We start from the raw sequence: 19,066 nt of genomic DNA on the forward strand, positions 1-19,066 counted from the left end.
ATGGATTCCAGCAGCACTACCACTGCATGTGTGTGATGCTGTAAAAGTGATGACAGACTTCTTGCTAATGATGTCAGGCTTATTTGTCAAACTGAATCTGCCAAAGAAAGACCTGCTTTTAAGACACGTGCAAATATACTTGTGTCTCAAAGCATGGCACCACACTCTGGTCTTCTTTGAAGTCAAAGTGTTGAACGTGCACCGTTAGTTGTACTGTAATCCAAGCAATGTAAGCTGAAAAACACTTTAATTCTTCTATCTGGGGGTAAATCAGTGATGAGAAATGATCTGGTTTATTGTTGATAACTATGCAACATCAGACACATCTGAAACCATCAAATATTTTTTAGATGTTATGCAGATGTTAATCAGTACTCGTTGGTTTTTTCTGGGAGCCAAATGAGTCTGTAACTCTTATAATCTTCCTCCAGAGTGAAGTCATCTCTGGATGGAGATTGCCATTGTTGTGCAATACAAAAATAAATCATGTTTAGGACTGATCTTTATCTGTTTAAAAGCATACAACCCTTACTTTTCTATCTGACTGATGATAGTTTGAGATAACTTTTATACAAGGGAGTAAAAAAGAGCACATACAGTGCCAATAAATAGCATCCTTACCCTTGTATGGTTTCGTTAATCAATCTTGGTCAATATAATTTGGATTTTTTGACAAAAAAAAAAACAAAAAAACTCTTTAATGTTAAAGTGAAAACAGCTCTCTACATAGTAATGTAAATTAAACAAAAATATGTCATGTAAAATAAGTGAATAAATATTCACCCCCTTCATGTCAGTGTTTGGTAGATGCACCTTTGGCTGCAATCACAGCACTGAGTCTGTGTGGAAAGGTCTCAATCAGGCTCGCACATTTGAACTCTGCATTTTAACTCCATTCTTCTTAACAAAACTGCTCAAGCTCTGTCAGATATTTTTCAAATACCCGACAATCAAGAAGATTTAAGATATAACTGCTGTAAAAACACGCATCCGTTCCTGCAAGGGGAACATAAACTGAAAGGACATCAGTATTCTGCATCACATTAAACCAGAATGTGGTACCTTCAGCTGTCAGCATGAGGAAAAAAGACTCCACCTGCAAGTAGCACGCAATCACATCCGCCTGCGCTGGGAGTAACATGCACTCATTTCACTCTCTTCAGCTGCTTCAGGACAGTTTTCTTCTTCAGCTGCTCAGATAAATGCTGAAAAGTGCTCCCAAACTTTGTAGCAAGTCCTGTTTATTAAAAACATTAATCCATTGTAGAAATCTGTGCTAGAATCGACAAATTAGAAGTTAAATAGTGAATTTAACAAGCTGAAAGATGGAAAATATTGTGCATTCAGGTAACTTCAGTAAATTAGACGACTGTATTCTACATATAATGATGTGTTTAAATGTCACTTAAAAAAGGGAAAATTTAGTTTTTGCTCAGAAACTTTGATAAATACAGCTGTGAACATGAAGAATGTGTTAATATTTGAGGGATATAAAATAGATGAGACAGACTAAATCATAGCTTTATAACTCGAGCACTACTCAGCTAAGACAAATTCTAGTGTAAATATTTGTCCTCATTTTATTTTTCCACCAAACTTCACAAAAGTATCGACAGTGGTATCAATAAGGGCTCAGATCAATAAGGAGTATCAATAAGGGTATCAATATCAATAGATATTAATGATCCCCATCCCTGGTCAGGTTGCATGGAGACTGGGCCTGAACAGCTTTTCTCAAGTCCAGCCCCAAATTCTCTGTTGGATTGAGGCTTTGACTTGACCACTTTAAAACATTCGTTTTGTTTTAAAGAAAAAATTCTGTACAGCTTCCGCTGTATGCTTCAGGTCATTGTGTTAAATCTTCACCCGTCATAGTTCTCTTGCAGACTGAATAAAATTGTTCTCCAGGATGTTCCTATATTTTGCTGCATTACTATAACCTCTACCTTTACAAGTCTTGCAGGGCCAGTTGCCAAGAAGCATCCCTACAGCATGATTTTGCCAACATCATGCTTCACAGTGAGGATGGTGTGTTTGTGGTGATGTGCAGTGTTTGGTGTCTACCAAAAATAGCATCTTCCACTTGACCATGGAGTCTCCCTCATGCCTTATGGCAATCTCTAGCTGAGATTTGATATGTGTTTCTTCAACAGGGGCTTTCTCTTTGCTCTCTCCAGTAAAGTTTTGACTGATGAAAAACCTGGGCAACAGTTGTTGTACAGTTGTTGATTCATAAAATCAATTAAAGGGTAAAACATCTAAGGGGTTAACACTTTTTATAGGCACTCTATGTGCTGTTGCTTACAGAGGGAGAGGAATAAAAACTCCATTTGATCCTCTGTTCAATTGTAACTCAGTTTAACCGTCAAGAGTGAAAATAATGCTGCAACTATAAATCACTTCCAGCACCTCTGTGATAATCAAAGCGTTTTGTAAACGGATTGAATGAAACTCATGCAGAGGCATGCATTTTGCTTGCTTTGCTTGCATATGCACAAGCGCTTGGTCCAACCTGCTACTTGTATAATGTGGTTTTTAAACACCTGGTGGCAATACTACAAAGTTAACATGGCCCATTTTATACTGGCTACAGTTCAGATATCTTTTGTTAGCATACTAGCTTGCTTTTGTTTTCTTGTTGCTCAGAGCACTACTGCACAACCTCAAGAATCCTTTAGCATATCTGTGGCTTCTTAGGGTTACTTTAAACCATTAGCAGTTATCAGTGACACATGTCTAACATTAAACAGCTGCATTTAAAGCCTGTACTACTGTAAACACTCAGCACTCCAAAGACCTTCTGCTCTTTTACCATATTCCATCCTTTTTTTGCTTCCATGCCCTCCATCATGTAAAACACTGCCATGAAGCCTGTCACATAAATCCAAACCAGGGACCTTCAGTTCTCCTTTTAGCCTGGATTGAGTCTGTCTGGGCCCCGCAGCGCTCTCTGTCATCCTGTCGTTTCCTCTGCAGGGGCCGATGCTTCCTCCCTGCCCTCCCCTGACCCCCAAATTGAGCTGTAACTTTAATTCACTGTCTTCCCATCCTTATTTATCGGGGCCAAGTGGCACAGCCAAACAATAACATACAGCCTCCTCGGAAGGAAGTATTAGTGGATTACATCGTGGTTTACTCTGAGGACAGATTTGTGCGGCTGTCTTCTTTATCGAGGTCAGCGTCGTGTAAAAGAAACTGGATCAAAACTGCAGTTTATTGTAGTTATTTTAGATGATTTGTCAAGAGCCATATGTTTGGCGGTTCTTGCTGTTTTTGTAAATTAGAGTGGAAATGAAGAGACACTAAATCCATCAAACTCAAGAGAAAAGAAGTGAAAAACATCCTCTGATTCCTAGTCACAGATGTTTCATTTCATCTTTTTTATTGTCCTGAAAATAAACTTTGACCGGATTAAAGCTACTGCTGCAACAAAGATGTGAGTTATCCCTCACATGCTGGGATCTTGATCTGATTATTGTAACAGCAGAATTCCAATTATGTGCAAACTCACCCCAAGCGTAACACAAAGTCAGCGTGACATGTATAGAGGTCGGAGAAAACAGCTCTAGAGATGCATTCCTGAACAATTAATGTGCAATAATGAGAGCAGCCAAACAAAACAATGTTAGAGCAAGCGGCGAAAGGTAAACAAAAGCAGCAGTAACAGTGCAGATGTTGATAAGGAGCAGGACACACAGGTGCATTCCCTCCAAATCTGGACCTCCTCTGCAGGCAGTGGACTCAACCACCCGCTCCATGTGGCCTCAATCCCCTCAGTAACCTCTAATTTAGGAAATGCACTCAATCCTACCTGCAGATAATGACTATTTTTAAAGCTGAGACAGATTAGGCAAGGAAATCTGAAGATTTTGCACAACTACTATCAGGAGTGTTTGCAAATAGAATCCAGCAGATAGTAAACAGCACTTTTTTGAACAAATCATCACTTTAAGAGCCCACAGATCCAGTTTTATTGCCTTTTCAGACAAGTGTTTGGTAATTTGTTCTTGTTTTGTCATCCTATATAACATTAAATGCCTCTTTGAGCTATAAATCCCATTGTAACACTTCAAAATGCAGTTTTGCTACTGAAGAGATTGTCTCTTATCACATGAAAAAGCAGTTTGCTGAGCACAACCACTTTGAAGAATGCTGAGGAGAATTATTTGAGTCCCTGCGGATCATTACAGCCCTCCAACAATGAAATCATAGCAGCCTCTACTGGTCGACCATCAACCTCACACTAACCCGACTTTCCCCAGTATTAACTCATCTGTTAGGCTGTGTATCTGTTTAAGACAGCAAAGCTCAAGATTTCAGACTTAAGTCAAAACCAAAAGAAAAATTGTTTGTTTTTAATCTATTCATTTGAATTCCTTCCTAAGTCGCAGCATAAATGCAAACAAAAGATAGAAATGGATGGTGACATAATCTGTCAAGTGCCAGGAAATTTCAGGACAAGCTTTAAAATGCTGAGCTAATGCCAAACCAGCATAGAATTGTGACTGAGTTGAACACTATTAGGAAAAAATATTTTTAAATAAACCCACTTAGGGTCAGTTACATGCACGTGGACAAACAGGATCCTTCAGATGTATGTCTACGGAATCACCACAAGGGTGTGTGCTGTCACATCTGTTGTTCAGAGTGTATATTTGGAAAGAAATGAGCGGAGTAGCCTCATATTCCCGGTCAAGATTTCTCAAGATTCTTTTGAGGTACAGTGCATCCAGAAAGTATTCAGACCCCTTCCCTTCTTTCAGTTTTGTTATGTTGCTGCCTGATGCTACAATCGATTAATTGATTTTTTTTCCCTTCCAATTAAGAAAATGAAATATAACATTGATATAAGTATTCAGACTCTGTACTCAGTACTTAGTTGACACATCTTTAGCCACAGTTATAGCATTGAGTCTTTTGAGCATGCTGCAACAAGCTTTGCACATCTGGATTGGGTAATTTTCTGCCATTCCTCTTTGCAAATCCTCTAAAGCAGTGGTTCTCAACTGGTGGGTCAGGTCCCAAAAGTTGGTCGTGAAGCTGTTTTCAGAGGGTCACTGATGTGTGTCTGGAAAAAAAATGGTGGTAAAATGAAGAAAATGCAACCATACCATTGATTTTACTCTGTTTTATTGTGATATTGAGTAAATTTAAATGTTTTATAATATCTCAAATCATGTTTCTCCTTTTCTTGCTATAAAAAGAGCCATTTTTATTATGTTAATAATGGAATTTCTCAAGATCCCTGGAAAATTGTCCAAAATGTACATGCTATCATGGGGATAGAGGGGTGTAAAACATATCAGTTTTGCCCCATCTTTGTTCCTGTCATAAATCCTGTTCCATCCAAGATCTTAAAAGCATTTTTATTTACTAAATGTGCACTGGTGAAATTTTTAGGAAATGTGGGATCGCGATTTGTCATCAAAAATATTGGTGGGTCCTGAAGCTAGACCAGTTGAGAAACACTGTTCTAAAGCACTGGTTCCCATGATTAGATTCATGATTAGAAACATTATGTTTTGTGACCAACCTAAAAGATTTCAAAAATGAAGTGAATCTATTTATTTTGGTACAAAAAGTAAATATTTTGGGGAAATAAATTCTAATTTATTTTAGAGTTAGAAAAAATTGAAATTTACACAAAAATTTGCAATTTTTGAGATTAAAAAGTTAAGTTTTGACAAAAGAAACTCAAAACTTTCAAGTTTTTAAGATCTTACAGAAACTAAGAAGAAACTAAACGGAAATGGAAGAAAAGTGTTGGATTTTTTACTTTATAATCACAACAACTCTAAGTTTTGGTTCAGATATATTTACAACTTCTAAAGCCAAAAACTGATCTTTTTTTTTCTTGTAAATTAAAGTCTTATCAAACTTGAGAATGTCTAGGGTTTTCTTGTAATTAACAAGTCCTCTTTATTTTCTTTTTCAAGAGTGGCCATAATTCACTGTTGTAATAATAGTTTAAACATTTAACTAGATGAAGACCTGAGATCGTTTTTACAAGGGTGACCTGGTCAAGAGTTAGATCTTCTGTTAAGAACAAGTGTATGAAGGCCTATTATGTTAGAATTTCATCAATAAAAACATTTTAAAAATGTGTTTATTTTTTCAAGTGGGTCCTGGGGGGGTTCTTAGCTTTTCTTAGATACAAGTGTGGGGGAGGGAGCTAAGGGAAAAAGGCTCTGAAGCTCAGTCAGGTTGGATGGGCTATGGCTGGACCACTCTAGGACGTTCACAGAGTTGTCCCTAAGCCACTCATGTGTTGTCTTGGCTTTGTGCTCGGGGTCATTGTCATGTTTGAAGGTGAACCTTTGGCCGAGTCTGAGGTCCTGAGTGCTGCAGAACTGGTTTTCACTGAGGATATCTGCACTTTCCTCCATTCAGCTTTCCCTCAACCCCGACCAGTCTCCCAGTCCCTGATGCTAAAAAACCCCTCCACAGCATGATGCTGCCACCACCATGCTTCTCTGCTGGGATGGTATTGGGCAGGTGATGAGCAGTACAAACAGTTAAAGCTTGGTTTCATTTGTAGAGAGAACCTTGTTTCTCACAGTCTGAGAGTCTTTCAGGTGCATTTTTGCAAACTCCAAGCAGGTTTTCATGTGTTTTACACTGAGGAAAAGTTTCCATCTGGCCACTCTGCCATAAGTCTGGATTGGTGGAGGGCTGCAGTGATGCAGTGATCCTTGTGGAACTTTGTCCCATCACTGACACTCAACCCAGGTTGGCTTTGGTGGTGTTAAATGTCTTCTGTTTTGTCTTGTATGACTGCAGAGTGAAATATTGTTGTAACAGGGATCTTCTTAGCAGAAGTAAACAGGCTTTACAATTATTGTTGCTTTTCTCGTGTTTAAAACTCTACTGATGGAAGTATTGAAAGAAAACACTTGATAGTCTTCATCTTAGTCTTCCTTCACTGACAGCACCTCAGCTGAAGCTTTTTCTCAGAAACAAAATCAAAACTAAGCCTCTGAGTTATGAGGAAGTTTTAAGATGTTGTTGTGTGGATGTTTTTTCAACCACAAAGTATTTTAGACATGTTGTTTTATTCACACTAGTGGCGTTGTATAACAAAGATGAAGGGATTTTAATCAGCAGATAATGTATATGATGTAACAACAAGGTCACGCTAACCACAAAATGAAAAAATGTTACCAAAAAATAGTTCTATTCAAACTGTAGTAAGGCTTTTTGTCCTTGTGGGGGAGCCGTTCCCCTCAGACCATGAAACGAAACTAGATCCATTAACATGCTGACTGGGTTTGAGAAGATGTCCCGAGCTGATGCCTGATGAGTCACTTCCTCCCTCCCTGACTGACGGCCGACAGCTGCAAATTCATGTGTGCTGGAGCCAAGTTCTATTTATAAACAGCCTCCATCTGCAAACCCTGATATGAAAACTCCACGCACATAAAACTAAATTATGTAGATTCACATATAAACAGCTGTTAAAGCAGCAGTAAACACCTCAGTTGGAGGTCAGTTTTGCAAAGCAGGAAGTCCTGATGTTAATAGTGTTAATGAAAACATGCATGCTGCTCTGCTCTTTATGTGACTGTGTGAATTGTGATCTCACTACCAGCTGCACTGGAAGATTAAACCTCTGCGTGCGTAGGCAGGAGAGCCGCCTTGCCTTCAGGTGTCACATTCCTTCCTGGTCAGGAGCTCCATGTTTCTTTTCTCACCTCGGATTTCACGTCTCTTTAAATCTGTGACTCTCTCTGTTCGATCTGTCCAACATTATTCCATCTGATTACAGTTGTCACATTCAATAACATCTTTCCTGAATACAGACATACTAAGTCAGGGGTGTCCAAACTTTTTCTACTGAGGGCCACATACGGAAAATTATGGGGATGGCTGGCCCACTTTCATATACTCATGTAAAAAAAATGCTGATTTTTCAGATAATTTAAAGAATGAATGATCTTTTTGAAACTTTTTATTTGTTTAAAATTAATTTTTAATTTAAAAAGGAATCTTTTTTACTTAGCATTACAGAAATGTTCAGTGAAACATCTGTGTAACATAGTATTGCTAAGTCAAAAAAGTGTTTTTTAAATGCACAGCATGCTAAATTCTGCCACTAGGGGGCTCTCATCCAAACAATTACACAACAGGGCTCTGCAGTGTGGTTCCAGATGTAAAACTGCCATTAATTTTCTCCATAACAGATTTGATTATTAGCCATATTATCAAAAGTAGCCAAGTTAGGCTTACTAAGAGCTACCTGAGAGTGAAATGATGATATATGCTCCTGGAACAACAGTTTGTAAGATATCAGTCTCATTAAAAATACAACAATACCCTCAATATTTGAGTGTCACAGCGATGTCTCTGGTTGGTGGTGTCTCCGGTTACCATGGAAATGTCTACAGAGCCTTGGGACAAAGGCTGTTGACTGTTGATGATAATACATGCTCCAGTATAAGGCAAAATATGTGCAAACTACGATGTATTACAACATTATGATTTCATATGCAAACTAGAAAAGCACTCAGAGAGCGCATACCTCCGCCATCAGCTCTATCTCCCAATAGTGAAGAATCCTTGACAAACACTCCTGGATCCAGACGGTGATCCGGATCATTCCCAAAATCTAATTTGCCAATTACTCCCTCCCCGGTGGAGTGGAAACACGGTGAGGCAAAGCACTGGCCTCGCTACATGTGGACTGTCATGGAAGAAGCAACCATGGTCTCACAGATGACTGAAAGTCATGGCAGAGGTTGAATATTCCTCTATTCCTCCCAGCATTGTGAGTATTCTCGCTACAATTTGCTTTCTCTCTGTTACACGCCAACTTGTCTCCTCGACCGGGCGTGCATCTTTCAAACTCTATGAACTCCAAAACTTTGAATAGAAAGACACCCAAAATGCTGCTTGGATTGAAGTTACTCATGTCCACCATCTCCTGGTGTTATGTTTGAGTTATGTTGCTAACAAACAAACAAACGCACCCAATCACTTAATCTCCTTGGCGGAGGTAACTACAGTAAAGATACGTGAAGTACAGAGGTGCATATATGGTTTGGAAGCTTAAAAAGCTATAAATAATAAATACAATGAATGGCAATGGATTGCGGGATATGTAGTTTCTTCCACCTTTGCTTTCATCTCCATTTTCGAGCGCCATTTTTAGCAGAATCATAGCAATGAGCAGTCAGGTAGCTTTACATACATTAAAAGTGTTTGCAATAAGGATTTTTCAAAATGTCTATAGATTGAGGACCCTGTTCAATTAAAAGGACAACACTTAAAGCATATTTGCTAAACAGAAAACCAAAATACACCTTTGTATTCATGCTGGAAGCAGTCCAAGGATGCACATGCTGGTAGTGACACTTGAGTGCATACACATCCTTAGATAAGATACAACAAGGTAAGATATTCCTTTATTAGTCCCGCAAGGGGAAATTCCAAATTTACAACAGCAAGAGTGGAGTAAACAAAGCACGCAAGAGAGTAAAACAAGCAAATACTATTTACAGTACGTGTTTAATATTACAGATTGGATATTGGATTGGGGAGACATTTATATGTACACCTATATACACATTCATACATAATTATATATATACTGTATATAGACATGTGTAGATTATACATATAAATATGGTTTATTGCACAGACTACTTGAAGCAGTTTCTGTTGTGGAGCCTAACAGCCACAGGAAGGAAAGACCTGCAATACCTCTCCTTCACACACTTCGCGTGAAGCATCCTGTCACTAATGGAGCTCCCTAGTGCAGTGAGTGTGTGTTGGAGGGGGAAGTCTTTTTTGGAGTTTTATTATCCTCCAAGATTTCTTTTCCAGCAAGACAATGACTCAAAGCATATAGAGCTACACAGAAATGGTTTAAATACAACAGGTGAATGTTCTGGAGTCAGACCTCAATCCAATAGAAAATTTGTGGCTGGACTTGAAAACGCCCGTTTGATACCCGTGCAACCTGATTGCTGTTAAAATGCCTTTCATGCAGTTTGAAAAACAAAATTTTGAATGAAATACAGACACTTTCTGGAAAATTCAAAGACCAGCATCACTGTAACTCCCCAGTTACATCCAGTTTAAATGCAAAGCTAGTCAAAAAGGCTGCCATAGTCCTTCTAGTGCTAGTGCCACCAAGTACTAACTTACCATTTGTTAGAGGATGAGTGTTATTTTTCAAAGTTACAGTCTCAGTTTTCTCCGCACTGCTGTTTTCAAAAAACGGTTGTGTTACTTTTGAACACATCTTCACAACTTTTGTGACTCTTGATGTGTGTTTGCCCTTTCCAGTTAATAAGGGATCTTGAGTATCATGTGGAATGTCTTTGATGCTTTTTTTATATCTCTACACTTGCTAATTGAGCTTATCACCGGCTGCTCCACTGCCCTGTTTACCTCCAGTTAAAAGCTCTGTGATGAAACACGAGTCCAGAGGGGTGACTAGTGTCAGGGAAAGACGATCAGGTCGGTAGCCTGGGATGACTCAAATACTTTCCACGGTCATGTTAGGGTTTACTCTGCCTTATTTAGAGCTGCAAGCGCTAAGGCAGGGCACATTAGAGGGGGTAAGAATTACTGAAAACAAAGATTTGTGTTGGGAAAAGATGAATATGTTCAAGCTTATCTGACAGCTGTGAAGGAGGATCGCTTGATTGTGCCTACATTGAAACATTAATTCAGGTAATTATGTCTGACAAACCATCTGACCAAGCCTCCCAGAGGAAACCGTCTACCAACAAGAACATCAAGAAGCTCCGCACCATCAGCATGGTGGGCAGTCTGACCAGCGGCTGGCAGCAGTGGGTGGCACAGAATGAGAAAAAGCAGGCCAGTGAACCCAGTGGTTGGTGTCCCACCTCACTGGGAGGACCAACAGAGGAACGCAAAATGAAATGGGTCCCAAAGAAACCTCCTCCACCTCAGAGCCAGCCAGCAGAAACCCCTCACATCGTCAGTTCTGGTGAGCCTCAAAAGACGCTTATTCCTGAAAAAAAGACCCAAGATGCACCCAAGACCGAGGAAGTTGAGGACTCAGCTGAATCAGTTGTAGCACCTCGCATCAAGGTTAAACAGGTGGTGAAGACTGTGATCAGCGGAGTTCAGGAGAAAGGTGCAGGTGTTGGGCTCCTAACAGAGAAGATCAAGAAGGAGTCCCTGCCGTCTGACAAGGAGATTGACAGGCTTCTGAAGAAGAAGAGTTCGCCCACACGGAGAAGAAAATGCTCCAACATGGTGTCATCTCTGACCAAAAGCTGGAAGCAAGTGGAGAAGGAGCAGAAGACTGGAGGGAGAGTAGACAGCAGGCACTCAGAGACAGAGAAAGAGAGAGTGGGCGCAGAGGGGGCTAAAATAGACGGGACGGGCTCTTTGAAAGATGACACAGAAGAAGAGTCTGAGTCAGCTGTCAAGATTAAAAGACCATCAGTCCCAGTGTAAGTATGAGCAGTTTGCCTGATTTTACATGAAGAAAGGGAGTTGATTTGAATAAAAGTGGTTTCAGTATCATTTCTATATGTTGAACACATCATACAGTAAAGTTTTTAGGTTACAAGCCTTATGGTTTCTGGTTGTTGTCTAACTGATGAGCAAAAGAGGTGAAACACATCTGAGTACAGTTTAGCTATATTAACTAAACAGTGAAACATCATTCTGGCTTTATCGATGAATTTCTCACAATAAGAGAGTACTGCTTCCCTCTGGCAATTCTGTATAATTCAGCAGAGTTTATTTAAATAGAGTTTCTATTCCCAAGCCTGAAACTGGCCCAACCTCCCCTGTAATCCAGAGCGAGGTGGACCCAGCCCAGCTCAGGACTGCCTGGAGTCAAAAGCTTCTGTCATAGGCATCTGATCACCCTTTCAGACTAGGTTTATGCCCAAGACTTTTTAGTTTAAATGAAGCTTAGAGTCAGTTCATGCAGGACACCGTTGTCATACGGCCAGCCATGATCAGCGATGGCCAGCTGATTCCAATCATCACCTCCCAGCTCTCACAGCCAATCACAGCTCCTTCCCTCAACAGAGCATTCCATTTAAATATGAAATCTCTGCATGCATCATTGCTGATGCACCAAGCTGCTGTTGCTGGCAAAGCTTCGCCTCCTCCACCCTAGCCTCCTCCTTTATAGCTGCAGCTTGTTGCACCCTCATATTCAGATTCATGCTATGCTTCTGATCTTATTCCATTATATTCAATATGTATTGTCATGAATGTATCTATTTATATGGGGGTTTCTAGCTATGCGCTCTCTTGAAAGTCAAAGCATGCCGCTTGGCTAACCCAGGGAGCATCTTCTGAGCAGAGCCTTCTCTGCCAGGTAAAACTGTACATCCATTTTTGTAATAAAATGGTTAAAGTGTGAAGATAGTGTTCCTGACAGAAGTTTATTTTTTCTTGTCATCACCTTTTGTCATCCAAACAACTCAAAATGCTTCAGTCAGTGCTGGATTGGAATTACGCTTGGCAGTTGGACTTGAAGAGAATATGTAGAGGCTTGGGGAGAGTCAGGCTGGATTATCTGGGTCTAATCTAAGATCTGCTTTTGAAGTCTATCAATGGCAGTTTCCATTTTGGAGGTGTTCTCTCAAACACACTTTTGGTTGATCTAAGAGGCAAATAGGTGGACCTGAGACAGGCCTTTAGCCTCTTGGCAAACAGCTATAACACACTCATCTGTCAGTCAACTCAGTCAAGCCCCTGATTATTCAGAGCCCTGATGTAATCATGGGCATGAGTTATAAAAAAGACCCCCCTCCCCCCCAGTTTACTTGTATACCAACAAAGTAATGCAGTCTTTGGCATTAGCTTTTGTTTAGCTGCAGAAGTTGCCACATAGCGTCTGAAATTGATGTAATTTCACCAGCAATACTGAGCTTTCAATGCATGAGTTCCACAGCAAAGTAGTGTTATATGCACGAGTACAAGTACCATAAAATGATCTTCAAAGCCCTAACTTCTCACTGTTGAACTCTAAACACTCTCTTGTGGGTTTAAAACAATACCCAATGTATATTAAATTGACTTTAATTTCCTCATCTGAAACTCTCCCAGGTACAAAAAGGAAGCCGAGGACGCCAACAAGATCAACACCCTCTCCAAGAATTACAGCGCTGTTGGAAACCTCAAGAGCCGCTGGCAGAACTGGGCCTCAGAGCACACCATCAACCAGAAACTAAACCCCTTCAGTGAGTATTTTGACTATGATTACTCCATGTCGCTCCGCCTCCAGAAGGGACAGGAGGGTTACGGACGTCCAAAAGAGGGAACCCAAACAGCGGAGAGAGCCAGACGAGCAGAGAAGCACATCCACCGTGAGATCGCCGACATGTGTTACGTGATCAGGACGATGGCCGATCCGGACCCAGACGGGAAGACCCGGGTGACGTTTGGACAGCTGTTTGACAGATATGTTCGGATATCGGATAAAGTGGTCGGGATTCTTATGAGAGCAAGGAAACATGGGAAGGTGGCGTTTGAAGGGGAGATGCTGTGGCAGGGCCAGGATGACGGAGTGATTATAACTCTGCTGGTGTGATGTTAACACCTGGGTCAAAGGGGCACTGGAAATCCTCTTACAGCTACTCAGCTGCTATGATTGAACTTGAGGTCTAACCTCGGTTATGCTAGAGCTGGGCTAAGACGGGGATTTAAAACACAACTTGACCTGGGTCTTTCACTGGACACATGAAGAATGTGCTGAAGAGACTGAGCTTGAATATTTAATAATATTTACAACACCGGTACCATTAAAACACAGCAAAAGACATTTAAAATGAAATATATGGAAGTATAAGATCTTAAGAAACATAAAGTGACATTTAACAAAACAGAACTTAAATATATTGACATTTGGGCTCCATATTGATTCGGTGGGTAGCTCTATGGTCTCCCAGCAAAAAGGTTTCTGGTTAAATTCCAGTCAGACTGAGCCTGGAGTTTATTTGTTTCCTCTGTGTATACAGTGGCTTGCAAAAGCATTCATACCCCTTGAACTTTTTCACATTTCTTCATGGTACAACCAGAAACGTACATATATTTTATTGGGATTTTATGTGACAGATCAACATAAAGTGGCGCATAATTGAGGAGTGAAAGTAAAATTATACATGGCTTTCAAACTTTTTTACAAATAAAAATCTGAAAAGAGTGGTGTGCCAAAGTATTCAGCCTCCAGGAGTCTGATACCCATGAATCAAATCCAGTTCAGATAGAGCTAAACATTTGAGATCAGCTTCAGTTTATGTTACAATAAAAGCATTTTCACTGTGATCCCCTTATGCTAGGGGAAAGAAGCAAAATCTAAAGTTTTCAAAGCAATACACAGCAACAACAACATAAACTGGTGACTAAAGAATTCAATGGTAGGGGCAGCGATAAAAATGAAGAAATCTATGTCAACTGACGGGGAGAATAATGACTATTTATCCAGACGTACCATCATTTTTTTTACGCCAGAGCTAGCAACACTGCTGCATTAGTTAAGGATACTAACTCGCTAACAACTGCTCTCCTGGTTCATGTTTTTTCTGAAAACTACTGTTGAAGCCATGCATTTGTTTCAAATGATTTCACTGAGTGGGGCGTATCATACTATAGCACCAATGCAGTTGGATTGGTGTTTTATGTTTTGTTTTTTTGTAAAATAGGGCCAAATGCCCAGGCTTTTTTTGGGGCAGAATTGAGTATGTAGCTCTCCTGAAACATTTGTTAAAACTGAGTTTTTATGACCCTGTGAGAACATCAAGAAGCTTTCTTTCCAGAGTCACTGAAAAGCCCATGCAATCAAAAGAGGAAATTAGACTTTAAATGCTTGAAAGAGTTAAAAAGGGCAATAAAAGCACAAAGAAATGAACAATACCAGGCATCTGCATCCTTTTTAAAAGAATTCATTACATTTTTTACCTTTTCTTATATATAAGTGAAGACTTTTTGGTCAATGTGGTGAGTATTCAAGTTGTAGAGGTCATAAAAATGTTTAATAAAATCTGCTTAAGATGAAATTCGGTAAACATGCCGATCAAAGATAAAAAAAGAGACCTCATTTTAAATTTCCTGCTTCTCACAAACACTTTTTGCTTTAATTTTATGGCTTGTATTAATGACAGACTTGATTATATGTCAATGTGCGGAATGAGCGGAGGCTTTGCAGTGCAGTGAGGCTCAGTAATTTAAACAGGAATTGGGTTTCATTGCCTGAATACCTGCAGCTCAGCACTCATTACACTGTTACCAGCACAATGCAGAGGAACAGAGCAGAGCACAGCACTTTTAGCTCTAACGGCCTGTTACACTGAGACTTTTATGATTAATGTGAAGAGTTTCTAGGACTGTCTGGGGAAAGGGGGAACTTTTCCCCCTCAGGCTGTTTTGTATGAGATGAGTTCTTTTTTTGTGTTTATGTAGATTCTTACTGTACAAATTGGCATGTGTGTATATCTTAAGTATCTTCTGGTAAATGATCTGCATTCTGATACAGATTTGACGATACCGTATACCACAGCTTTAAAGGTTTCTGTTTATGTTGCTTTCTCATGACAATAAAAATGCAAAATGTCTTTTCTTAGCACATATCAAAAATAACTTCAAATTTAAGAAGGTAGAATAACTAATAAACAATGTATGTTTTTATGCCTGCGCTCTAGCATTAGCCAGTGGATTGTCCATCAGCACATTTGTCTGTGTGTGCAAACATCAAGACCATTTCCATACCTGCTATTCCAAGAACACTAAAAGAGATTTTCTTCAAACTTTGCACAAATATCCACTCTGACTCAAAGGTGAGCAGATTACATTTTGGAGGTCAAAGGTCATATGGCCTAATGTTTATCCTTTGCTATTCAATATCATACCTTAAGATTGATTCAAGGGATTTTCTTCAGAGATGTCCAGTCTGACTCCCGTTGAAACTTATTTGATCTGGAGGTTGAAAGTCACTGTCGCTGGGCCTTGTGTCCATCCCTTTCAGGTTAATGTGTTTTCTCAAGAACACTTTCGGGGATTTTCTTCAAAAGTTGCACTAACTTCCACTCTGATTCAAGGATGAATTCATTAGATTTTAAAGATCAAAGGTCACTGTGGTTATTTTTATCCCTATTTTCTAAATTTCTACAAATCACACCACTACAGTCCAGCTTTAAGTGTTCACCAGAGATAAACCTCAAAAAGGCATGAAACAGCCAGCCAGCAGTTGCAGTTTCTTTATAAATGGCAGTCCTGACTGGTGCTTCTGGTTTGGCTACTGACACTGAACAAGAGAAGCCAAAAGCAGAGAGCAAACTCTGCTTGTAACAAAAATCCTTCCGCAACATCTTTATAGTTTTGGCAAACAGATTTCAATAGTCAGGTTGCTCCCATAGACCAAAACAAAAAACACCAAGCCGTCTTGGGGCACACTGTGCATCTCAGATGCTCCCTCTTGCAGATTACTGTGAGATGCCACCCCCATGATAAATACCAGTCTGGCTTTAGAACAAATCTTAGTACTGAAACAGCACTTGTGAAGACACTGTAGATCAAGAAATCTTCATTTGTGGATGCTATTATTCTGTTGGATTATCTGGTTAAGGCCATAAGTGTTTTTCTTTCTACCTACAAAACAGAAATTTCTATGTCTCTGTTATTAATTTTAAATCCACTGACAGATGTTTTCACAGGTGTCCCACAGGGCTCAATTCTCAGACCGTTACTTTTCAACTACATTCTTCCAATCCAAACAGTCATTAACAAACATTATATATCCTCATTATGCTGATGACACACAGCTTTACATTTCTGTTTCTTTTGGTGATCTTAGTTTGGTAAATGAATTTCTACACTGCATACAGGATGTCAATAGTTTAATGTCAAACAATGTGCTTAAACTGAACTCAGACAAAACTTAAATATTAATTGTTGGCCCCAAAAATCAAAGAGCAAAACTCTGCTCAACTTCAATTTCCGTTAAATAAAGTGAGCACGTCAGAAATCTTGGCATCATTTTGGACTCAACTTTAAAAAATATATATCCAGAATCACCAAACCAGCATTCTATCATTTAAAAACAAGTCCAAAACACAGCTGCCAGTGTCCTAAAACGCACTAGGAAATATGATCATACCACTCCAGCCCCCAGAACACCCCACTAGCTTCCATGCAATACAGAATCCCCTTCAAAGTCCTCCTCCTAGTCCATAAAGCTCTCAATGGTTCAGCCCCTGAATACTTTTCTGACCTGCACACAGTCTACTACCCAGCCTGACCCAACCTGGTCATGTCGTCAGGGGAAGGTCTTTTAGCCGTACCTCAGTTACTGTGGTCATTCACTCTGGAACAAACTCCTAAATGACCTGAGGTCTGTTACTACTTTTTTAAAACTAAACTAAAAACCTATCTATTCACCAAAGACTATGAATAATATATATGTGTTTGAGTTTATGTGATCCTTGTGTGGTTGTACCCCTTTTTCTTAAAATGTTATGCTTCCCACTGTTTAATTTCTATGTCTTGTCTGCGATTTGATTATTTACAAGCCTTCTTAAGGGTTTTTTATGATTATGGAAATAACTGCTTTTACGTTTTTTGACCCTCAGTGTGAGCTTTCCTGTAATGAAATGTGCTCTATTAATAAAGTTACTTACTAAGGTAAGGGTTACGATACCAAAAGGTAAAAATACAAAACCTGATCGCAAAATGTTTAATTCAGATGAGTAACAGCCTGCTTACAGGGGGAAATCATAGAAAGCATACTCACCTTCTCAATAATTGTCTGGTATGGTAATTTAGACTCACACTCACGCTAAAAACTACAGCGCATTGTCGATAAATCCTCAGAAATCATCGGTCAACCCCTCCCATCCATAGACACACCATATCATCGACGCGTCACACAAAGAGCCTTCAAAATCACCTCGGACCCCTCCCATCCTCTTCATCACCTGTTCACTCTCATGCCCTCAGGGAGGCGCTACAGATCTCTGCCAACCAAGTCAGTAAGATTCAAAAACAGTTTCATCCCCTCTGCCATAAGAACACTCAATCAATCCATGGACTAAATATGCCTTTTGTTGTACTGCTGTATGTCTAATGTTTTTGTCTGTTCTGTGATGACACAGCTGATGTGAGCATCCTTTTAAAGTGCTGTTTCAAAAGCAAATTCCACCAAACTGTTTGTGTTGTCATTAATAAAGATTCTGATTCTGAAATTGCACTCCATTAAAACATTCTAATGTGGCTACTGGTGTAGCTTGGTGGCTAGAGCCCATAAGAAGAAGAAAAAAACATTCTAACCAAGCAACAGCTAAAGCTAACATAAGTTAAAATTTAAAACTATGGAAGCTATGTTAGCTTATGCTGCATTTACTAAAACTAATTTAGCTACATAGCTAACCTTAGCTATTTTAGCTTAAGCAGCTCTTCGCTAACAAATCACCTTAGCTTAAGCTACATTTGTTAGAGCTCACACGTTAACATAACGATGCTGGCTTATGTAGTATAGTTAACTATGTAGCTAACATAGCTACTTTAGCCTAAGCTAAAGCCAGCAAGCTAAAGCGAACCACTGGCGTAACTAATTTAAAACAGGTCTATCCCGGATTAGACCTCTGAACTTTTTACTTAGTCTGTGTCATTATTTTTATGAATGTAACAGCCAGACTTTGTTTATGAATAAAGTTGAATAAAAAACATTTTGAAAAGGAAAATTGAAAACTGGAAATATGTTGTTGTAGAAAGGTGGCATCTTACAGCAGTGGTCTGCAGCCAAACCTCTCTCAAAAACATGATTGTTAGGCCAACTAGTGGCTCTAAATTGGCTGTAGGTGTGAACATGACTGGTTGGTTGTCTCAGCATTTTGGCTCTCTGATTAACTGGCAATCAGTTCAGGATGTACCCAGCCTCTCGCCCAATGACTGCTTGGATTGGCTGGAGCCCCTGAAACCCAATCAGGACAAGCAGTGTAAAAAAATGGATAAATGGATTTTGTTTGTCCATATTTATATTGATTTTAAGCTCAAGGAAGCACTGGGGATTAACAGTTTTGCCACTTTTCTTACCCTAGGAAATGTGCAAAACCCTTTACACTTAACAAAAAAC

General features: G+C 39.6%; 1 protein-coding gene across 1 annotated transcript; it reads left to right on the forward strand.

Moving 5' to 3' along the window:
• The first annotated feature begins 9,468 nt into the window (after positions 1–9,468).
• On the forward strand, positions 9,469–18,176 carry abrab (actin binding Rho activating protein b). The gene is made up of 2 exons (XM_041808111.1): positions 9,469–11,429; positions 13,048–18,176. The coding sequence occupies exons 1-2, from the start codon at positions 10,684–10,686 to the stop codon at positions 13,529–13,531; spliced, it is 1,230 nt and encodes a 409-aa protein (XP_041664045.1). The 5' UTR covers positions 9,469–10,683; the 3' UTR covers positions 13,532–18,176.
• The last annotated feature ends 890 nt before the right edge of the window (positions 18,177–19,066 follow it).

This window comes from Cheilinus undulatus, linkage group 16, assembly GCF_018320785.1.
Source record: "Cheilinus undulatus linkage group 16, ASM1832078v1, whole genome shotgun sequence".
In the NCBI taxonomy this organism is placed as follows: domain Eukaryota; kingdom Metazoa; phylum Chordata; class Actinopteri; order Labriformes; family Labridae; genus Cheilinus; species Cheilinus undulatus.

Bases quoted from the DNA above. Each gene is read 5' to 3' on its own strand.
- abrab (XM_041808111.1), top strand. From the start codon at position 10,684: ATGTCTGACAAACCATCTGACCAAGCCTCCCAGAGGAAACCGTCTACC. The intron at 11,430-13,047 runs GTAAGTATGAGC...AAACTCTCCCAG, and splicing joins AAAAGACCATCAGTCCCAGT to GTACAAAAAGGAAGCCGAGG.